The sequence below is a fragment of the Frieseomelitta varia genome, unplaced genomic scaffold (genome assembly GCF_011392965.1).
Source record: "Frieseomelitta varia isolate USP_RPSP 00005682 unplaced genomic scaffold, Fvar_1.2 scaffold_446, whole genome shotgun sequence".
In the NCBI taxonomy this organism is placed as follows: Eukaryota; Metazoa; Arthropoda; class Insecta; order Hymenoptera; family Apidae; genus Frieseomelitta; species Frieseomelitta varia.
In genome coordinates, this window is record NW_025110197.1 from 164,560 (window position 1) to 186,548 (window position 21,989).

The 21,989-nt window shown below is 30.0% G+C and overlaps 1 protein-coding gene across 6 annotated transcripts in view; it reads left to right on the top strand.

Annotated features, from left to right (window-relative positions):
• The window catches only part of LOC122532271 (ras-specific guanine nucleotide-releasing factor 1-like), a 151,036-nt gene that overhangs the window by 102,442 nt on the left and 26,605 nt on the right, over window positions 1-21,989 (top strand). For all 6 annotated transcript variants that reach the window (XM_043660883.1, XM_043660884.1, XM_043660885.1 and 3 more), the window contains 5 exons: window positions 6,626-6,874; window positions 8,178-8,338; window positions 9,871-10,253; window positions 11,590-11,699; window positions 13,172-13,291. In XM_043660883.1, coding sequence (XP_043516818.1) covers window positions 6,626-6,874; window positions 8,178-8,338; window positions 9,871-10,253; window positions 11,590-11,699; window positions 13,172-13,291 — 1,023 coding nt within the window. The remainder of the gene's footprint in view (window positions 1-6,625; window positions 6,875-8,177; window positions 8,339-9,870; window positions 10,254-11,589; window positions 11,700-13,171; window positions 13,292-21,989) is intronic.

Genomic DNA, 21,989 nt, shown 5'->3' on the forward strand with positions numbered 1-21,989 from the left:
TTATTGAATTATATTTTAGTGTTTCATTGTTGTTATTGTTTGGGGATATGTGGGGTTCGTTAGTAAATGTTTCGCTCAGGTACTCTGCCATGGTTTCGGCTTGGTCTTTTATCGTTGTGGTCCAGTTTCTGTCCGGTTTTTATATAAGGGGAATTTGGGTGAGTGGTCTTTTGAGTTTTTTGTACTTTTCCATAAGGTATTGGTAATTTGTAGTTTGTATTGGTGCTATTGTCTATTCATGATGAAGTTTGTGAATTCGTTGTTATTTGTTTTGCAAATTTCTCGTTTAATTTTGTTTGTAAGTTTGTTTATCATGGTCTTGAATTGGGGCCATCTTGTGTTTTGCCATTGTTTCCTTGCTTTTTTCCTGGTTTTGATTAGTTCTAGTATGTGTGTCGCTTGGGAGTTTCCGCCTCGTACTTTGTGGAGGGGAATGCTGCCGCTTCGAGTGTGCTTGTCAGTGTTTTAGCAGCCTTCTCTATGTCTAGTGCATTTTTTAGAGGTATATTGCAGTTCAGATTTTTATTAATGTATTCTGCGTACGCTATCCAGTCCGTAGTGGCGTTTGTCAATTTTGTTTTTTCGTCTTTTGTCACTTTTTGGTCGATCATATAGATTGTGGGTGTGTGGTCTGAACTTAAATCTAGCAGCTCCTCAGTTTTGATGTTCAAATTTGTATTCGTGACTGCTATGTCTAGGATGTCCGGTGTTTTGTTTGGGTCTGATGGCCAGTAGGTTGGTCTCCCTGGCGCGTAGATTTTTAGGTTGTTAATTTTTATGCACTGGTAGAAGTTCTTTTCCTTGTTTGTTCTGGAGCCCCAATAGTTGTATTTTGCATTCAGTTCTCCTAAAGTTATAAATTTTATTTTATAGGTCTTAAAGAATTTGTTGAATTCTTCTGTTGATATTGCGTGTTTTGGTGGGCAGTATATTGCTGAGATATTGACATCTCGGTTATGTAGTGTAATGTTGATTGTTGTTGCTTGTATTTTTTCAGTTTGGTATGAGTTTGTTTGTGCATGTTTGATATCATTTCTTATGTAAATTTCCGATCCGCCGCGTGCTTTACCGCTGGGGTGTAGTGTACCGTAATAGGTGTAGTATGGTATTTTTAAGCGTGTTTTATTCGTTTCGTGTGTTTCTGAGATTGCTATAATGTCTATCTCAAGCTGTTTTAGGAATGTTAGTTTTAGTTCGGGTATCCGATTCTGTAACCCGTTACTGTTCCATTGCATTAATTTAATTTTTTGCTTGGTTTTGTTTCTGTAGCGTGGTTAGTTTCGATAATAAGTTTAACATTACAATCATTTGTTGTGTTGTGATGTTAGGTTTTCTACTAGTGTTTCAAGTTTTTCCAGCCTTTGCATCTCAATTGGTTGTTTGCTCTCGTGTTCGTTAGTGTCGTGTCTGTTGTTCGATTTTAGTACTTCTGCATAGTTACTATATTTTTGATTGATATTTGTGTTGGTGTTTGCAGTGTTGGTTTGTGATGGTGCTAATTTTTGTATTCCTTTGTCTCTTATTGGGGGAAATAATTTTTTTTGCAGCTCTTTTCTTACAATGCAGCCTTTATAATTTGCTGGATGGTTGTTTCCACAGTTAGCACAGACTACTTTGTCTATTCTTTTGCCCAGTGGGTAGTTTTCGGTAGGACAGGTACCTGCACATTTGACACATCTTGCTTGTTTATTGCAATTGTTCTTAGTATGTCCATACCCCTGGCGTACTGCGGTATTTCTTTGTTAGTTCTTGGCGGTTCTATATTGATTTTGGTATTACATACGATTGATGTGTTGTATATGTCTTTATTATTATTGGCTTGTTCTATTTCTACCAGGAACATTGGGATTGGGATTGTCGTACCACTTTTTGTGAGATTAATGATATTACTTACCTTATGTCCTTTCTCTTGTACGTCTGTTTTAATGTATTCTATATTTAGCTTTGGGTGTAATCCTTTTATCACGAATTTAAACTTTCGTTCTGTTTTTGGTTGGAATGTATAATGTTCTGCATTCTTCTCTTTTAGCGTTCGCATCATGGCTCTATAGGTGTTGGGGGTTTGTACTTGTAGTTTGATTTGTTTGTCTTTCAATTGCTTTAGAGTGTATTCTGTAGGGCCTACTATTTCGTTTAGTTTTTCTATTAGTGGATTGATATTGGGAACTTCGATGTATATGGGAGGTGGTTTGGGTTGTGAGGTGGTGATAGTTTCTTTTTTTTTTTTGTTAGCTTTTGGAGTGCCTGAAATTTATTCGTTATTGGTATTTCTCCAAGACAATTTTCCTTCGGGTGTATTTTAGTTAGTTTTAGAATTAGGGCTGTAGTTGCGTTTTTGGTATTCAGAGTTATTTTTCTTTTTTTTGGTTTACTTTTGTATTTTCCATTGGTCTTTAGCTTTGCTGTTTGCGTTTGTTTCCATGTACGAGGTGTCGTCTCGTAGTCCTCATAATCGATAGTTTCTTCACTATCTGACATGTTTAATTTTTCTTTTGTTAGCTTAAGTAGTATTTTTGGTGTTTTTAATATAAACTCTGGATTTTGTGTTTGAGTTTTAGGTCCGGCCTTCGCCGGGTCGCTGGCTGTTTTCAGGTCTTGGTGGTGGTCTTGATCGTTTTTTTTTTGTTCTTTATTTTCTTTAACTCACTTCACTTGGGTTCACTGTTCTATTGCCACTCTGATACACTGATACCCTTAAACTTAATTCCACTATTTTCCATTCGTGTGATGAGAATTTGGTTTATCTGATACTAGTATTAGAATGAACTGCTGTGCCTATGTGTTTTTGTGTGGCTTATTATGGATACAACACAGGTAGTATTTGGACGTCCTGCTCCTTCCGCGTCCGGTCGAATTTAAAATAAATTAATAAATTTCTTCATCCCGACAAGAAATCTTAAACCGTTCTTTCATCAGACAATTATACAAGAAATCATACCTGCACATTGCTAAATACAGTAGTATAGTAGCTCACGTACTGACCATATTTTGGATCTCGTAACTGACCAGCGCTTATTACCACCAATTCTTGGAATTAGAACTATCCCCACTCTACGTTACTTTACCGTGCGGCCGTGTGAAACGTAAGGTGTGAAATGATTATAGTGGAGCGGCGAAGAACGAGGATAGTAGCGATCTGAGCGTCGCGACAAAACAAACCAATGTAATGTAATGGAAGTGTCTATGGCGGTTCGGCTAGAATCAAAAAAGTTTGCTTCTACTAGCGGAGACCAACGCGTTCGGCAACATTCGGATGCATTCGGTAGCATTCTACGGTATTCAATAGCATTCAATTGAAGATCGAAGTATTTATATATCTATTATTTCTGTTTTTTTAATTATGTATTATTTTTTTTTATTTTTTTTTATTATTTCTACTATTTACTTTTTTTCTATCTTCTGATCTTGTTTTTTGCGATAGACATTAATATGTGATATTTAATTGCAATATTTTCTACAAGCTTTTGCTGCTTCATCGAAGACATTTTGAGACATACTGAGAAGAATGGCTTGCTGTAGCATTGTCGCTTCTTGCTTTTCTCCGCGTCATTATAAACACATCGCACCACTCTGCTAGCCTTACAGCTTTCCTTTCTATTCATCGCTCTCCTATAATCCCGTACTAACACTTGCACACACAAGCGATACACGTGATACCAATAATGATAATATAGGGGTGTGCGGGTACCTGAAATTTCGGGTTCGGATCGGGCTCACACAAACTCGGGCGGGCAGCCTGAAGATTTCGGATCGAGTTGGAAAAAGTTCCAGGGGGACATATTCTCAACTGTCTCTCAATATTATCCAATGTATTTCGCATTGATAAATATACTTCTGAAATTAACTTAGGAGCACTTAATTAATCAGAATTCACTTTTATTTTTCTTAGAATAATGCGTTTGTCTCGGTCGTTAAGTTTAGCCGATGGCCGACCTTTCTGAGGAATTGATTCAATTCGGTCTTCATCATTATATCTCCGTACAATATCAGCCACGGTATTCTTTTACTTAATTTTAAAAGATGACCGATTTCTCGATACGTTTTTCCTTTTTCTCGGTGAAAAATAACTAACTGTCATACGTCAATCGAAAGACCAGTTATAACAACGATTAATCGATAAACGGAAGAATATCCCGCTCAATTACTTAAAGAAAATTACTGGAAGTATGCCTAGACGTCTGCGATATGTAATTGAAGTTAAGGGCTACCCAACAAAATATTAATTATTGTTTATGTTAACAATTTTCAGGTTTAAATATTATAGTTNATTAATCCAAACTTACTATTATAAACAATCGAAGTCCACAACAATATTTTGAATAGCATGATGTCCGAATATTAATAAGAGTCACTGTATGTATTTCGCCGATGGTTTTAGTGCTAGAAACATAGACATTAGTTGGTGGAAATGCAATACAGCCAGATTCCCACTATTGTCTTTAGCTGCAAAAAAATTTCTTGTTCTACTTGTTCCTGCCACTCATACTACGAGTGAAAGACTATTTTTCTTATCCGGAAATATAATAATACCAACTCGAGCGAAATTAATGTCACAAAATGTTGAGCAATTGTCTTTTTTACATTATCATTTAGAGTAAATATTATTACATTTGAAGAAAAAAAAATATATGTATATTAAGTATTATGAATAATTGATTTCGATAACGCAATATAATCCTTATCATATCCCATTTGAATTTTTTCCAACTCGATCCGAAATAGACAAACTACTCGAAATAGTCGGGCTACTGTATTATTGCCGTGATTTTGATATAAATTCGATATAATTCGATATTAGATAAACATATATGATAATATTATTATAAATTAACAAGAAATATCTACGATTCATAAGAGAAAAAAATGATAGGAGGCCTAAATGACTAATTCCTTAAAAAGTGCGAAGAAAACTATTTCAAAATTTCAAGAAGCCATTGACTTCATGATAAATGATCAAGTACGAAAATATTTGCGATTTATGCGGAAAAAAAAAAGAAAAAAGACATATCAATTAATTTCCTCATTCATTATATTTTTTATAAATTGCATATCTTGCTTTTCTTCAAGGTTGGTCTTAATTATAGTGAGCAAACGGATCTAATCCGGAAATGTGGGTGAAACGAACCATTTGTTGTTAGAAATTAAAATAAACAATTTTAATTTATCGCAGAATATGATTTATTTATATCCGAAACAATATAGATACCTAAATTTGTCCAAAATAACTATGAAATATAAAATAGATATGAACTATGAAATAAATATGAAAAAACAACGATTGTACAATATTTTTTCAAAAAGCAGCCGAACTATCCCAGACTTATAGTAATATGATATTTATTATATATGTACCTATATTATTGTACATTATACCGTCTGAGCAAACTCACACATGTATATCGTACTAATTAAAATAATATGTATCCAGATAATAAGTTTCTTTTTCACTACTTTTGGTCCGATTGAATTTTTAATAAAAACGATAGATTGTTTTTTGTCACAAATATTTTAAGATGATATTTCAGATTTTCATAATAGCGTCTTAAATTTATAAAATAAGTTTTCATGCTAAAAAATGCTTCAATTGAAAAGCAATATGTACATATATTTTATTGAGATTTTTACATATATCATTTCATTAAATATAGTTTTAGGTGATATATTGGAAAATTGTTATTACAATAATACAAAATAATACAACAATAATAAAAAATTGTTATTACAATAATTGTAATTTGCAATAAGATTTGTAATAAGATTTAATAGAATTATTGATACATTTGAGAATATAATACTGTAGTTCGACTCTAGTACGAAGAACAAACTTAATAATTGTAATTTGTAATCTGGGAGAGTTAAAATTTCATAAAGCTACTAGTATATTTAAAAATGTTGTTGCTCTAGTACATAGAAAAATTGTAACAATTGTAATTTGTAATCTGAGAGAATTAAGATTTGATAGAATAATTGTACAAATTGGTAAAAATGACTTTTTTTAAAATTCGTCTTTAATTGACGACTGGCGTAAGACCAAAATAAGTTTATTACCAATATTTTTATTTGTTATTATTTATTTATTATCAAAATTAAAAGAAGTTTATTTACCAATATAACTTATATTTTCTTTTATGTCATTATTTTCTTCATTATTAATAAATAATGGTATATAATTATTTAATTTTATTAATTAAATACGTGTACATCAATTTAGTATTAAAAGAAATGTGGTTTTTGTTTTAGATTATGTTATTACAATTATTATTCCTTCATTTTATTTCTCTACAATAAAGCCAGATTTAGTTTTAAATATTTTACGAAGTGTTACACAAAAGTGTAATTTTTAACTTAATTTATTGGTTAATTTTACATATGCTTCATAAAATAGTGTAATTTTCTTTTAAAACTATGAATATGACAAAAATATTTATGTATGTTAAATACCGTATCTTGTATATAATTTATGAAAATCATCCGAATTTCTAAAAAAAGCACAATTATAAATTCACAAAATTCTTACTGAAAAATTACGAAAGTAGAATCGATCATTTTAATCAATCTTAAATTAGTTTAATACTTTCGAATATTTTTTCCGTGTCATCAGTAACGTATCATTATTCTTTTTCAGGTACACTCATTCAAATCTTGGATAAGCCAAAAGGAGCACGAAATAAATTGAACGTGACTTTCGGTGGTAGAAGTGGTGATAAGGAAACAATCAGGCAGTGCTTCCTCTTTTCTAATCACTTGTTACTAACGACGCGTCAATCAAACGGCGATGGTCGTTTGAATCTTGTCCCACAAATCGGAAAAATACCACTTTCCGATGCAGTGTTAGTGGAAGATCCTAACGAACCGAGTATCGCGGATGATGATGGTATTACAGTATTATCTGTCAGATAAGGCTTTTTAAAACTATAAAACTACTGCGATCGATTGTGTTTAATCTTTTTCACTTAGTGCATGATCTATTATTATAATTAAATATAAATTCTTAGGAAATTCTAGCAGTGGCAAAAAATATTATATTATTTTGTTTCAAAACTTTCGAGTTATTATTTACATTTCTGATCAATTAGAATGCTCCTAGCTCCTAATAGTAAACTGTCTATTCTATTTTTAAGTCTATTTAGCTGTGTATGAAGATAAGTGTATTATTCTATTTTCAGTCTATTAACTGTGTATGAAGAAATGGTAATTTTGTGTTTTATACTAACAAATAGTTTATTATTGTTTAAAACACAAGATTAGAAAATTTTAATAAAAAAAAGGAAAGAAATTTTAAAAGTTCACAACAAATTAATAATATTGCACAGTATAAAATTATCGTCTTCTAAAATATATTTTTAAATAGAATATTTAAAATATTTATTTAGTTGCTTAATATTTAAGTAATAATTCAATATTTAATTTTTGTAATTTTTTTTGTTATTAAAACAAAAATGTGTACTAAAATGTGTACTAAAACAAAAAAGGTATGGAAATTTAAATTTCTTTTTTGTTCATATATTTAATTTTTCCTGTTTTTCTTTTCAATAAGAAAATTACCAATAAAATTATTGATTTTATTAAAAAACCTGCTAATCCATTTAATCCATTTACTTCGAAAAACTGAAAACTGTTCGTAAATTTTTAAATTGTTATTACTGCATACTGTTAGTACGCAATTATAATTCTTCAAAATATATATATATTTAAAATCCAATATTTAATATTTCTTGTTTCTTTTTTCTTAATATATAAACTATGATTCTTTAAGTTTTATTAATAATGATTTGTGAATTTTTCAAAAAACCAACTACATATTGTTATAATTTAATTCAATTTTACAGTAAATGCAGTTTACTCTGCGTTTGACAAGTAACGCTTTACTGTGTTTGACTCGTCGTCGCTTTACTTTTACAATATATATATATAGCTGAGAGATTAACTAGTATCCTATTTCTATTGTATTATATAATTTGTTGTATAGTATAAACTTTTTATTTTATTTCTAAGTAAACCTCTTTTTTCTTATAGAATGCTCTGTCCTATTTCTAATTTTATTATTGCATTTATTTGCAATACTTGCAAATGTTTACATCCAAACCATGGATGATCTGTCTTCTGCTAAAGTATACCAAATCAAATACGTTACGCATAATTAATGTAGTATTGCCGTGACTGCGAATTGATTTTAGAACTCTCAGTATGTTCGATGTCCAGTGGTGTGAGTGAGAGTAGTGGAAGTGGTAGCGGAAGTATCAGTACACAACTGCAAAACCGTGACTTCAAAATTATATTCGACGTGAAATGTGGCGGACCTCAAGTTACCATACATCTCGTAGCTCCTACTATTCAGGTAGATACAATCTTGAACAATTGAATGGCGATCTCGAATAGAGGAATAGATCTCGGAGCGTTTATCTTATATTTTGGTCGAAATTGACTCAACAATCTTCGGAGATTGTTTTATTGTTAGTGTATGCAAGTTACAAATATTCAGAAGTCAGAAGTTGATATAAAAGAAAAGAAAAGGAGCATTTTCTGTATTTGAAACTTGTGGAGAAATTGGAGGAATGTAACGTAGATCTCTATTTGAGATTACCACTCGGTTATAATTAGACTGGAGATTTTTTGGCATTTATGAGAAATTTGAAAATTCAATGTTGCACCGTGATATTAATATTAACGTTCATAAAACTGTCAAAGTGGTCAAAATGACCAAAATATAATTTCTGTTAGAAATTTTATAGATCTAAAAGTGTATTTTTGAAGGTTTAAAAGATTTTTTGTAAAATGTATAAATAACAGCTTCTACACTCCACTTGTATTATAAAGCTTTTCTATTTTTTTTACTTTAATGTCTCTGAAAATTTTATACTTTAATCTTCTACTATTATAATATTTAATATGTAAAACAATTTCCTATCGAGATTAAATATTTTTAATTCACGAAAATAAAAATTTGCATAAAAATCCGTAGTCTAATTATAACAAAAATTATATGCACTAAATTGTATTATCATAGACATGACACCTTCTTTAATTTACAATTACACATTTACTGTTTTCTTTAACGAGAAAGATTTTTATGTATCGTACAGTCAGTTTTTCAGTTAGTTACGAAAACCTGCACATAATTTGTAAATTTCAAGTATTTAAAGAAAATCAATTTGAATATTTTATAGACAGTAATTTAACTATTAATTATTTAAAGAAAAAGTTTGGAACATTTTATAACTACTAATTTCGTTGTGAGTAAAATTATATATAAATACATTGGGAAAAAAGTCACAAAATCTACATTAAATACATTAAAATGTAGGAAATATGTCGTTATTATTATTACAATAATAGTAATTAGAATATACGTTTTATTCGTACGTACAGTAATTGTAAGTTTCCAATTTATTTATATATTTTTTCAAATAAATTATCAATATTTCAGAAAATTATCTAGTTTCAACTAATAAATTAAATAAAACACATAAAATGTCTGAAACAATGTTTTCCTGTTTTAAATACTTGAAATTCAATAAATCTATGTAGAGTTTTGTATGAAAGACAACGATGAAGGAATTACTGACTAAGCAAAAAGAAAATTGAGCTTTTGCTGTATAATCTTACATAGTGAAATTTTATAATATTAGTAATAATATTAATAATAATATTAAAAATAATATTAAAAACATTTTTTACACATAGAAAAAAAAATTACAACTTAGTCTCTGTTCTTAAGGAATTAACGATGTTTTATATGTTTCATTTACAACAATCGAAATATTAATGAAAATTGATGGAAATGAGGATGGAAATGAAGTTAATGATATTTTATATTTTTAATTTACAAAGAAAGAAAAATTGAATGAAAATTTCGATTAATAAACACAGGAGAAAGCTGCTTGGATAAGCGATATCAGCCACTGTATGGATAACGTTCATTTGAACGATTTACTTCAAGGATTGTGGTCGGACTCTAGTTCTGTCACGATGCCTGAAGCTATCGAAAACGATTCGAAATTATTCAACGATGACGTCGACATCAAATTCAGCAAGACTTTAAATTCCTGCAAGATCCCGCAAGTTCGATTAGCCACACCTGAACGTCTACTTCAACGTCTGATGGATCTGAGATTTCTTAGTATCGATTATCTCAATACGTTTCTGACAACGCATCGAGTGTTCATCGATAGTGTCTCTGTGATAGAAACCTTGAAGAAAGCGCTTTATGAAGCTGAGCCACCTGATGCTGAGATGCCTACTGATTCCCTCGTGTAAGCTTCATTACTTTTTAATTTATAAATAATACACGAATTTATTATTTTAATTTATTAATAATACACGGGCAATTGCAATATGTATAGTAAATGAATCTATGTTTTAATCCGTGTAATTTCTAGTAACGTGTATTTAACTCTCAATTGGTAAAGGAAGTTCCCGCAATGGTGAATATTTAAGGTTTTCGTTAAATAAATAAAAAGTAATATTTTATTGTTATTATATTTAGTAATATATTATGACATTTATAATAATTTACATAATATTTATTAATTAATATTAATATAACTTTAATTTTGTTAATGTTCTTATAGTCAAATTAATTATATGAATTTTACTACTATTTCGAAATTTTATATGAAGATCTCTAGTTATATAACTATTAACTAATTGTTTTGTTATCAGTTTGTCGATAAACGAATAATCTAAAATGTACTAACGGAATTAATTTCTACATCTCATAATTTGTAACACTGAATGTATCCAACATTATCTTACTTATTTATTTATTTTGCAGTAGTTACAAGTTAACAATAATAGAAATCAAATTAGAGAAATAAAATAATAAATATTATTGTAATGTTCAAATTATATTAATTTTAAACTCTAATATATAATTTTACAAGAACATTAAACTGCATCTAATATCGAACAATATAATTTTATATTATAATATATTTTATCATATTATATAATATATTATGGTACATTACATAATATTATTTCCAATTTCTCATGACAATGCTTGATTGATTAATTTTCTAATTATTAATTTTCTAACTAGTTCTTCCACCGTGTACAAACTAACCGTCATTACATTAACCAATTTCATTTAATTTTATCAAACACTTTTTTTTTATAACCTCCTTTCATATATATATATATATATATATATATGTTAACGGCGATACATTTTCATAATCCATAATTCAACTTTTCATACTTTACAACTGAATTTATAACTTTTAATTGTACAACTTTTCGAACAATTTAAAAAGAATCTATATAAAGATATTTTTAATTTTTGTTGCGAAAAGTGGGTGGGAATGGAAGGGCTCCTGCAGCATCCTGAAAAAAAAAAAAAAGAAACAGAGTAAAGTACATATGTAGGTATGAGGGCGGCTCTTTCTCGCAAAGAGTGATATGAGCTAGTTAGTTCGACAGACCTGATATAATGAATTATATTTACATGTACTATATATGTGCAATATCTTATAGAACTGATACAGTTTTATTGTATGATGCTATTCTGAATATGGTTTAATGTTTTTTTGGTCTCAGGATTCGTTGAAATTTCGTCTTTTGTAAGTAGATATAAATGTATCTGTTCAGATCTTTGGATGTATTGGGAGAAAATACGACAAATTCACAACTGCACGTGGACGATAAAAAACGAAGCATCCTCTCACCACGCAAAACTAGTGGAGCTAGTTCAGTTTCTGGTACATTTATTAATTTGTTAATTGAATGAAAACCTCACATAAAGATTTATTTAGCACACTTTCAATCAATGCTAATACTACCAACATAATCAAAATGAACAATTAGCAATATTTTACAAAAATTCTTCAGATTTACAATAATACATTCTTAAAGATTTATAATGGTATTTTATAAAATCAATGCATAAATAGTATATTCATAATATTCATTATATATTCATAATATTCAGTTGATACGTACTATTATACATATACGAGGTGTGTCTAAAAACTAATGAGACTCGTCTCTATTCTCAGTATTTTGGTATGAGTGCCGCTTTGCTACTTGAGACGTACAGCCCTACTCTATCTCCAGTATAAGTTTCAGTTCAATTGAGTTAACACAATCGATTCGGCAGCGAGTTTTATAAGAGTACGTTCTAGCGACGCGTTACGAAAATCGAACAGCGTTATGCGATTAAATTTTGTGTTAAACTTAAAGACAATGCAACAGAAACATTTAATAAATTGAAACTTACTTACAGTGATCAAGTTTTATCCAGGACACAAGTTTTTAGGTAGCACAAGGCATTTTTGAATGACCGTGAAACCGTCGAAGATGAAGCTCGTTCTGGAAGACCCATGCACTTCAAAAACTGAAGAAAATGTCGAAAAAATGAAGACTGATTAGATAAGATCGTCCCTTGACGGTTAGAATGATTGGTAGTGAATTAAATTTAAATCATCAAACTGTTCACGACATTTTAACCTAGAATTTGAAAAATTTGTTCGAAGATGGTTCCAAAGGATCTCACAGAGGAGTAGATGGAGACACGCAAATCTGTGTGTGTGTGGACCTCCTTAAACAGCTGGAAACTGAATCAAATTCCCAGATTTGAATCCATGTGACTTTTTCCTCTTTCCAAAGATAAAAAAATTACCTCACGAGTCGTCATTTTGGAATCGTAATTATCATTCAAATGATTATAACCGACCGCTGAAAGCAGTTTCAATAGAAGAGTTCCAGCATTATTATCAATAGAAGGAACAACGTCTCCGAAGGTGTATAGCTATTCAAGGGAACTATTTTGAAAGAAATAATGTAAATTTATCAATAAGTGAAATATAAACACTTTTATAAAACCAGTCTCATTTTTTACTTTTTAGACACACCTCGTATACTGATGTTATATTAATATAATATTATTATTATAATTATACTATTACAAATATGGTTATTTATACAGTATAAAAATGCTAAAATTATTTATAATGGTTATAAATCTAATAATATTATTATTTACATCATTTATAATAATAATATTATATTCAGACTATTATAAATAATAGTATTGTCTTATTCCTTGCACTTGATAAACTGCAAATTCGATATTTTATAAAAAAGTAACGATATATTTTCTGACAAATTTCGTAATCATCGAATAGATATTTCATAAATATTCTTAATCTGCTTTTTTTTCTTTTGCAAACAGGATATGGCTCCGAAATAAGTGACAGCCGTGAGGTAAAAAGTCACGTTTCTGATGATTCTAACATTGGTGGGCATACACTTAATTCAAAGGGATGTTGGCGCAGTGGTGGATATAAACAAGGTAATTCAATTATTAAAGTAAAAAATTAACTTTCTCTACATACATGGAAATGATAAATTGTATATGACCATGATCTTAGAAAAGTAAAATAAAAAGAAGATAGTTTTGTATACCTTTAAACAACATTTCTCTGGTATTTGTAATATTAAGTTGATTGAAGTGTCTAAATTTTTAATAAAAATTTCAAAACTCGTATTATTCTTGATATATATTATAATTATTAAATACCATTAAGTAATAAATTACATACAAATAAATATACTTAAATGTAATTATTGGAATTGCAATCTTTAATCGATCATTGTTGACAAGTTTTTTATTCATTTTTTATATTTGTATTTTTTCTAAATTTTCTAAATTTTTCACACGAATGACAGATTCTCTCTTTTACTCATTTTCAATTCATTTTTATTTTTTTTAACATCAAGAAGTGCGAATCAAATATGTAAAACATATTTCTTAACATATTTTCTTAAAACTTAAAAATTATAAATTCATTTTATTACTCGAAATGAAAGTAAAATTGAAATATATAAATCTGACAATGAGGATCGTAACAGAATTAATGCAGCGGACCATTTTATATTATTACAAGTAATTTTTACTTCATAAGATCAAAGTTTCAAATTTTATAAAAATTTCTCAAAAATATCTAAATTGGATAATCATTCATGATACATAAATTTTTATACATATTCTGTCAAAGTTAACGCAATGTCGATTGTGTCAAGTTTCGAACTCTAAATCAGTGTCTAACAGATATTATTTAATAACACTTCTAGTCACTATAAATTTTGAATGATTTTGCACACTTGCAGCCATTTCATATGCAACAATCTAATATGTAATTGGTAAATATTATAATTATGAATCGTGCTTAAGTCGTGTTTCAAATTTCGGATCTTTACAAATCGTACATTTATAGTGGAAGAATAAAGTAGCTCGAATGGTAAATAATGTATTGAAATAATCTATTTGCAATTTATTTGAAAAATTTTTTTTTAATAGTTCCATCCCATTACGGTGCACAATTAAAAAGGTTGCAATTATTTTTAAAATTATTATATGATGCAATAATATGCGTACATACAATAATGGTAAAAATGGTTTGTATGTAACTATATATTTTCATACTTCTTGACTTCATTATGTAACAATCGACGTATTCATTCTCTATACACAATGTAGTAAAATATTCCAGCTCTATGCTCTAAAAAAATCACTATTGAAATTAGATATTGATATGTACGTATTTTACACACAGAATGTGTGCAAAAACTTTTAACTGACTATGTATATATCCATATCACAGACGAGGTATAAGGATAATTTTGGTTGAGTTCGGGCGGATTTGGAGACACGAAAAGGAAAATTCTCTGACTCACCTATTTCGCTAGTTTAACTATTTCATCGAGTCGACGGACAAAAATATGCAACAGAAATATGGCAGCCATGTGAGACTTTTAGGTTTCCTGACAACTACGCTTTTGTCAGGAAAACCGAAACTTGGTTGTGTCCCTTTAAGTCGCTTTTCTTTTATGCACAATACGAAGGCAATTGGGGAAATGTGTAGACTGATTATTCCCTCACCGATAATTTTTGAATATATTGCAAAGGTCGACATTTTGAACAGTTTTTTCTTCAATGTCGGATTGTTGGACTTTATTTGTTAGGGGAAAAACTTGTTCGGGGTATCGATTTCTAAATGATATTTGATGATAGTCGAAATCAGTGAAGAAATGATTAATTTACAAGTTCACCAGCAATCAGAACGAGACAATTGGAGGAAAAGGACATTTATCATTAAATCAAATGCAACTTAATGAATTCGTACTGTGGAAAAGAAAATATGTATATCGTTTAAGAAAATGAATTTGCCTACGAAATTTCGAAATGGACGATTTGTAAGAAATAATTTACAACACACAATATGCTTTCTTATGCCAAATAATATTTGTAGAAATATTTTTATGACAAGTCCAATTTTTCATAAAATCGAATTTGCGAGATAAAGGTAATTCGTTCAGGCTGTGAATTTACACATTTGTAAATAAAAAAACATCATATCTAAGTATGTTGTTCATTAAAATATTATATTTCAATTAATTTTTTTTAATACTTTTAAATAGATGTTAATAGTCAAATATATACTTTTTTCAAATATATAATTTTTCATTCCAATTTTCATCAATCTCTGTTTAAAATCATTATATTCCTTTCTATTGATGAAGTACCACTACGTTCAATTCGATAAATAATTCTCAAAACAGATCTGACAACACTGTCCATAATTTGTGATTTTAATTTTCATTACTAGTGGTATGATGAGAAGATGTGACACAAAAATGATAATGTAGTCCAGAGGACTGCAAAATCGTGACCGAAAAAATACATTGCATCGTTGACTAACAGGATATACTGGACATCCAATGCTTTTTCGTGTCCCACATTTTGAGGATCACGACCCTCTTACCATTTTTGTGTCACGTTCTGTGGTATTGACTTAGGCAAGTATTTCACTACAGTCCTAGTAGCGATAGAAACTAGAATCAAAAAATATGGACAAATATTGCCGTTTCTGTACCGAAAATTATTTATTGAATTTAATCCGACGACACAAGTAATTACGAGTAATATACATATATCATATAATCATAATAAATAAATGCAAATTTAGTAACAAGACATTATTTAAGAAATTCTACCATCGTGTAGTGTGATTTTTCACAAAAGTTTTCGGATCTCTACGACTTTCTTTTCTACGGTTGAATTTTTTCTTATACATAAAATAATATTATGGTCACAATGTTAATTGATATTTTTTGAAATGAAAATTTTATACAGGATGCGGCTTTTAAATCTTTACTGTATTTTTGTTTTTATGTAGAAAATGTTCGAGATAAAGTTGCACTATTTTAAGGTGCGAATTTCGTTTGAAAAAAAAAAAAAAAAAAATAGCAATTTGCTATTTGTGTGTGTACAAGTGTTAGCACATTTATATATATCAGTGTCAGTGTGATAGCAAGAAACTGTGCCCCCGAAGAAAAAATAGAAAATAGTCAGATGCTATAACTGTCAGGGAAATCACTCTGCTAGTTACAAAGGCTATATTAATAGGAAACAGTCACAACAAAAGCTATTTCTTAGACTTAGACACAAAATAACTTCAGAAAATTTAACTTGCCAAAATCAAACTGTCACAGAAACAAAAACGCTCTCCCGAGCCAACAACACAACACAAACACTAATTGTAAGACTTACGCACAAATAGTTCAATCACAGGAAGAAATGTCTTCCCCCACACGAAACCAAGAATCAGTATCAGACATGTCAGAAATAAAAAAATTACTAATAACATCAGCCAAAAACACAGAACAAATAATTAACATGCTTCTCGAAAAAACTAAACTCTTAAGCTAACAATCAACACAAATTAACAAAAAATGATAGAACTTCTTACACTCATGATTAACAACAAACAACAATGGATACACTAAAAATCGCAATCTGGAATGCAAACGGGTTACAATACAGAATACTGGAATTGAAAACTTTTCTACACGATAACAAAATCGATGTAATGCTCATCGCAGAAACATACTTCACTGTTAAGAATTATAGCGAAATCTCATCGTATAATGTTTATGATATCAATTATGATATCATTCGGCAGAGCACGCGGCGGTTCAGTTATTATTATCAAACAAGATATCAAACATAATACACAACACTCAATCGCAGACACTCACACAAGCCATAATTACCCACACAATACATGGCAACATCACTATACTGCTGTCTATTGCCCTCCGAAACACCAAATATCTGTACAACAATACACTGACTTTTTCAAATCGCTAGGAAATAAATTCATCGCTGGTGGAGAGTATAATGCTAAACACCAAATAAGAAAATTATCCTTATGACGACTGGCGAACCTACATATTGGCCATCAGCACAAGAGAAAACACCCGACCTATTAGACTTTGCAGTAATCAAAGGACTACACAAAACTGATTTTGTTACACAATTGATCTTAGCTCTGATCACTCTCCGATATTGATCTATTACCTGCACAAACCGGTATTTAATAAAGAAACTCTTTTTTCGTGCGACAATAGTACAAATTGAGATAAATTTAAAGAGTAGTACATAGAGAAAAACATAAGTTATAATATGTCCTTGAAGACGCCAGAACAGATCGAAACAGCAGTAACAAACCTTATCAACGTAAAATTGCAGTGAGGGCAGCTACGACATATGTCGCGGCTAAACCATATTTTTATATTTATCCTGAATACATCCTACAAAGAAATAAATCTAGCGGCCTATGATTCCTCAAATACAAGTGGCTGTGCGCCTAGCGTCAAAGTCCCAGCGGTTTTCGATGTTTAAGCAAGCAGAGTGCGGAACATTGTTAGGATGGGTGTGACCATCCAGCCTAACGATCTTATCTATCTAATCTTTTACCCGACAAGAATACGAGAATTATTCACTCTGGAAAGCTACTAAAAACCTGAAAAGACCGGTTATTTTTTCACCTGCGATGAAAGAAAACAGACTCGAGCTGGGCAAGAAGTACTCTCGGAAAAGTCACTGTCTTTGACTGTGAATACCTTCAAGCCTAACAACATGTTGCATCTCTACAGACTAAAAGAACTTTTGGGAAATACAGTTGACGATGCCAACACCCAAGACATTCCAAGATGTAAGATAAAGAATAAAAATAGCAAAATAGCAAAGTTTCTGGTGTTTGAAAATGGAAAGAATTGTTTTCAAGACCATTTTTAACGTGAAAATAATATTTTTGTGGACTCATATCTTTGTCGATATTTTTATGGAGCATAACAATTAAAATTTGATCATCCGAATAATCATTTCGTTCCAATCATTTAATCTAGAGAAGTTTTTTGCAGAACGAAACATTTATTAAAGGGGTTGAATTTCATGATAAAACAGTACGAATCTATTGCAGTCAAGTGAACAGAATAATCTGATTCATTGTACGAGAATTAATATAATATATAAAATAGATTCGTAAAATGATTTTATAAGATACATTTATAATTGACGTATATTCGAAAGAGTTTATCCAAATTGTTCGATAGCTCGCTGTTAAAGTGCTTAAACTACCTGTTCAGTCTCTCCTGTTGACAATTGTTTAACATAAGACAGCAGCCTATCTTTTCTAGAAACACGTGGATTCTACAGTATATTTTACGGAATTTTTGTATAATTTTGTTAAAAATTTAATGAAAATTATTTTAACATACGTTATTGAAATTTTATACAAATTCAAAATGATATTGAGTACTGCTCATTCTCATTCTCTTTCCGATTGCCTTCATCACGACTGTCATCGTGCAGAATGACAAATGGAAAGCAAATTTGGAAAGGGACAGTTTAGGATTTTTTGATGAAAGCATAGTTACCAAGTCTAAAAATTTGACATGATTGCCATATTTTTCTTTTACCGATCGGACCATGAAACGATGAAACTAGCAAAATAGACGGCTGCATGATTGTTCGTTGTCTTCGAGTCTTAGTACGCAGGCACCCTTTATTCGTTCAAGCTCGATAAAAATTATCCGATTTGATTCAATTTCGAAATGTCAAATACTCTCACCCGGATAATTTGAATTATTACATTTTTAGAATAATTAAAAATGTAAGTCTTGTTATAACTTCGTAAAAAAACTCATGTAGCACTTTACTTGAATTCTTTTTAAAATATAAAGCTTTTGCTTTTGATTATCCTTAACCTTTGTTTTTTTTTTTTTTTTAATTTTTATGTTATGTAGCAAGTAAGAAATTAAAAAATTTCTATTTTCAAAATTTGTAAAAATTCAAACGTCTCACAATATTGAAAATTCTTTTCATGGCTGAAAATCCACTATGGCCTAGAAAATTCATCAAATTTTCCTATTTTTAATCACATCTTACATTTTGCCATCCTATTAAACTTGATTATTAGGATTAGAAGATGAAATGTTAGGATTTCTCAAATTTTTACCATTATGTTAGTTTATACACGTAGAATTTAAATTTATTTTTTAATTTTCTAATATCTTAGAAACTAGCTGAAATTAAAATTTTATATTTGAGAACTTCGCCGTTTTTTTATAGTCCCACTAAATGTCACGCGATCCGCGATCACACACCTCCTACTCCCACACACGTTGAAACATGCGGCGATGCATGCATCTACTCCTAAACTTCATGATACACGTTGCAATGTATGTAGCTCAGAATCGATGAATCGGCATTAGAAGCAATGTATTACTGATGTAGGAATGAGACTCTTAGCGTTAGAACATAGCATAGAATGTCCGTTTTTCGGATTTCGCTATCCTCGTCGGTACGACTGTCATAACGGGTCGAATCAAAAGTTTTCGCGACATTTTTTAAATAACTCTTGACTCATAAAAAACATCGCAATGAAATTTGTCATAAATATTTATAACAAATATTCAATGATATACAGTATGATATATTTTAATATCAGTTCAATCGTTGTTTTATTAATTTATTAAATTCGACAAATTATTTGTTTCATAGTCTATTTATTATATTTTTGTACTAATTTAATTTTGAACAATCATATGTAGATAAAACTTTTAATTTTGAAATTATGAGTAAAATCGAATAGTATTAAATATACACAAATTATGTTTATAATTTAAATTTGGAGAAAAAATCGAATTCAATTGGTACCAGTTATCAATTTTCCGGAAGGACGGCAAAAAAAATCAGTGTCACTCCTCGCCTTCAAGGTGGTTTTGATGCAAGAATCGGAGTCTCGGTTCAGTTGATGAACCAAGACTCCGAGCGAAACTCCGAGGGCGACTCAACCAAAACAAACATACAATTTAGACAGATGTACAGACAAAATGAGAATATTGGGAGGAGTTTATAAATATTTATAAATTGTTCGTGGAATAATATAACAGAAAGAAGATTAGATTTGATATTGAGATGCTTAAACATCAATTAATTAACAAATTAATCTTCGTAACTCTTTCCAATTGCTAAAAACCTTAGTGTTGTAAATAGTCTTTTCTTTGCATTAACTGCATCTCTCGTGACTGTATTTCTTTTTGTTAGGTATATAGTTTATTTGTATTGTGGTGGGACTGTAGCGACCTCTATTTCGAAGAATTTAGATCAACGACATCTATGTTCATTAAATCGTTCCGTCGAGATGAGTATTTAATATAAACAATAGAATATTTAAAAATTGTTAGTAATTTTATTATCACCATGGAAATATTTACAGAAACATATATACTGCAATCATCATGTTAATTATTCATTCGTTATTTAACTTTCATTATTTAATCTTCGTTATTTGATATTTATTATTAGTAATTATATATTTTGTTATATTGATAATATTTTTATATAAACTACTAAAATTAATTACGGAGTTATTATTTATTTGTAGTATTGTGATATTAATTTATTTATCATCATAATTACTACAGGACACGGATGGGTGTCGCCATCCTACGTTCTATTAGATTAACTGTTGGTATTGTGTATATATATATTAGGCAGCAAAAGAATCGAGTAAACTAAAGGAAGTGAAGAAAGAAATGTATCAGTCGTGCGTTATGTGGGTAGAAAGTACAGCTACGTGTAGAGTGTAGAGTATAAAAAGTATAAAAAGTTTATGTAGAATGTAAAAGGTGTAATAAGTGTATATGTATTTTGTGTGACTATTATAATAAAGGACTTGTACATTAAGATACATGGTAGCATAGTGATTTGTACTGAAATAGTAAAGTACGCAATAAAAGCATAGAGTAATGCCCACGGAAGATCCAACAGTGCTTTCTTCATGTTTAAGAGCGTGATATCAACATTTTTTTTAATCCTTGGGCGAATTTTATTCAACAGATAATAAAAAGCAGAGTCATTCATACGCAGATAATTTCTATAATCACAAGGTTCATTTGTCTTTAGCTCTTTTAATAACACGGAATTGGAAAATCCATTTCTTTGAATTAACCATCTGTTTGCCTACTTCTTTTTAGTATTTTAATTTCTTTCTATTTTATGTAATTAATAATAAACTTCCTATTACTATAAGTAATATTGGTGCTGGAAGACGATCCAACACGTTGTTTCAACGTTGACGTCACACAAAAAACTGAAGAAGCGGTAGTGTATAGGCAAGCTGACTGTGGTGCAGGTTTTTATGAAACCTAGGAGTATGCATCAATGTCTTAAAGATAGGAAAAGTAGTTTGTACTGCCAGCGGAACAGAGTAGGTATTAATTTTCATTGTGGAGGAACTGGTTAGGCTAATTGTGAGTAAGTAGTTCGTGTGGCCCGTGGCGGAAAACAACTGCCTCCGATTCTAGACGTTCGAGTTAGGCTCGGTGTAAACAAGCAGTCTGAGGGTGGTGATGCTTTGGAAGAACAGTGACACAAAGTTCTTTTGTTTCATAAAGAGAATATTATATCTCTGATCTTTTAAAAGAATCACTGTTGCGACAAATTGCCGCAAATCAGTGGTCTGCATTGGGCCTAACGTTACTAATTATTTTATATATAAATAAATTTCGTAAAATTGAAGGATCTACCTTCCAAAAAAATGAATTCTCGAAACCAAGATTTCATATCTTTGGAGTTTTACATCCCTCATAACGTCCTTCAAATTTCATCTCGATCGGCGGCTGTTCAAATTGAATAA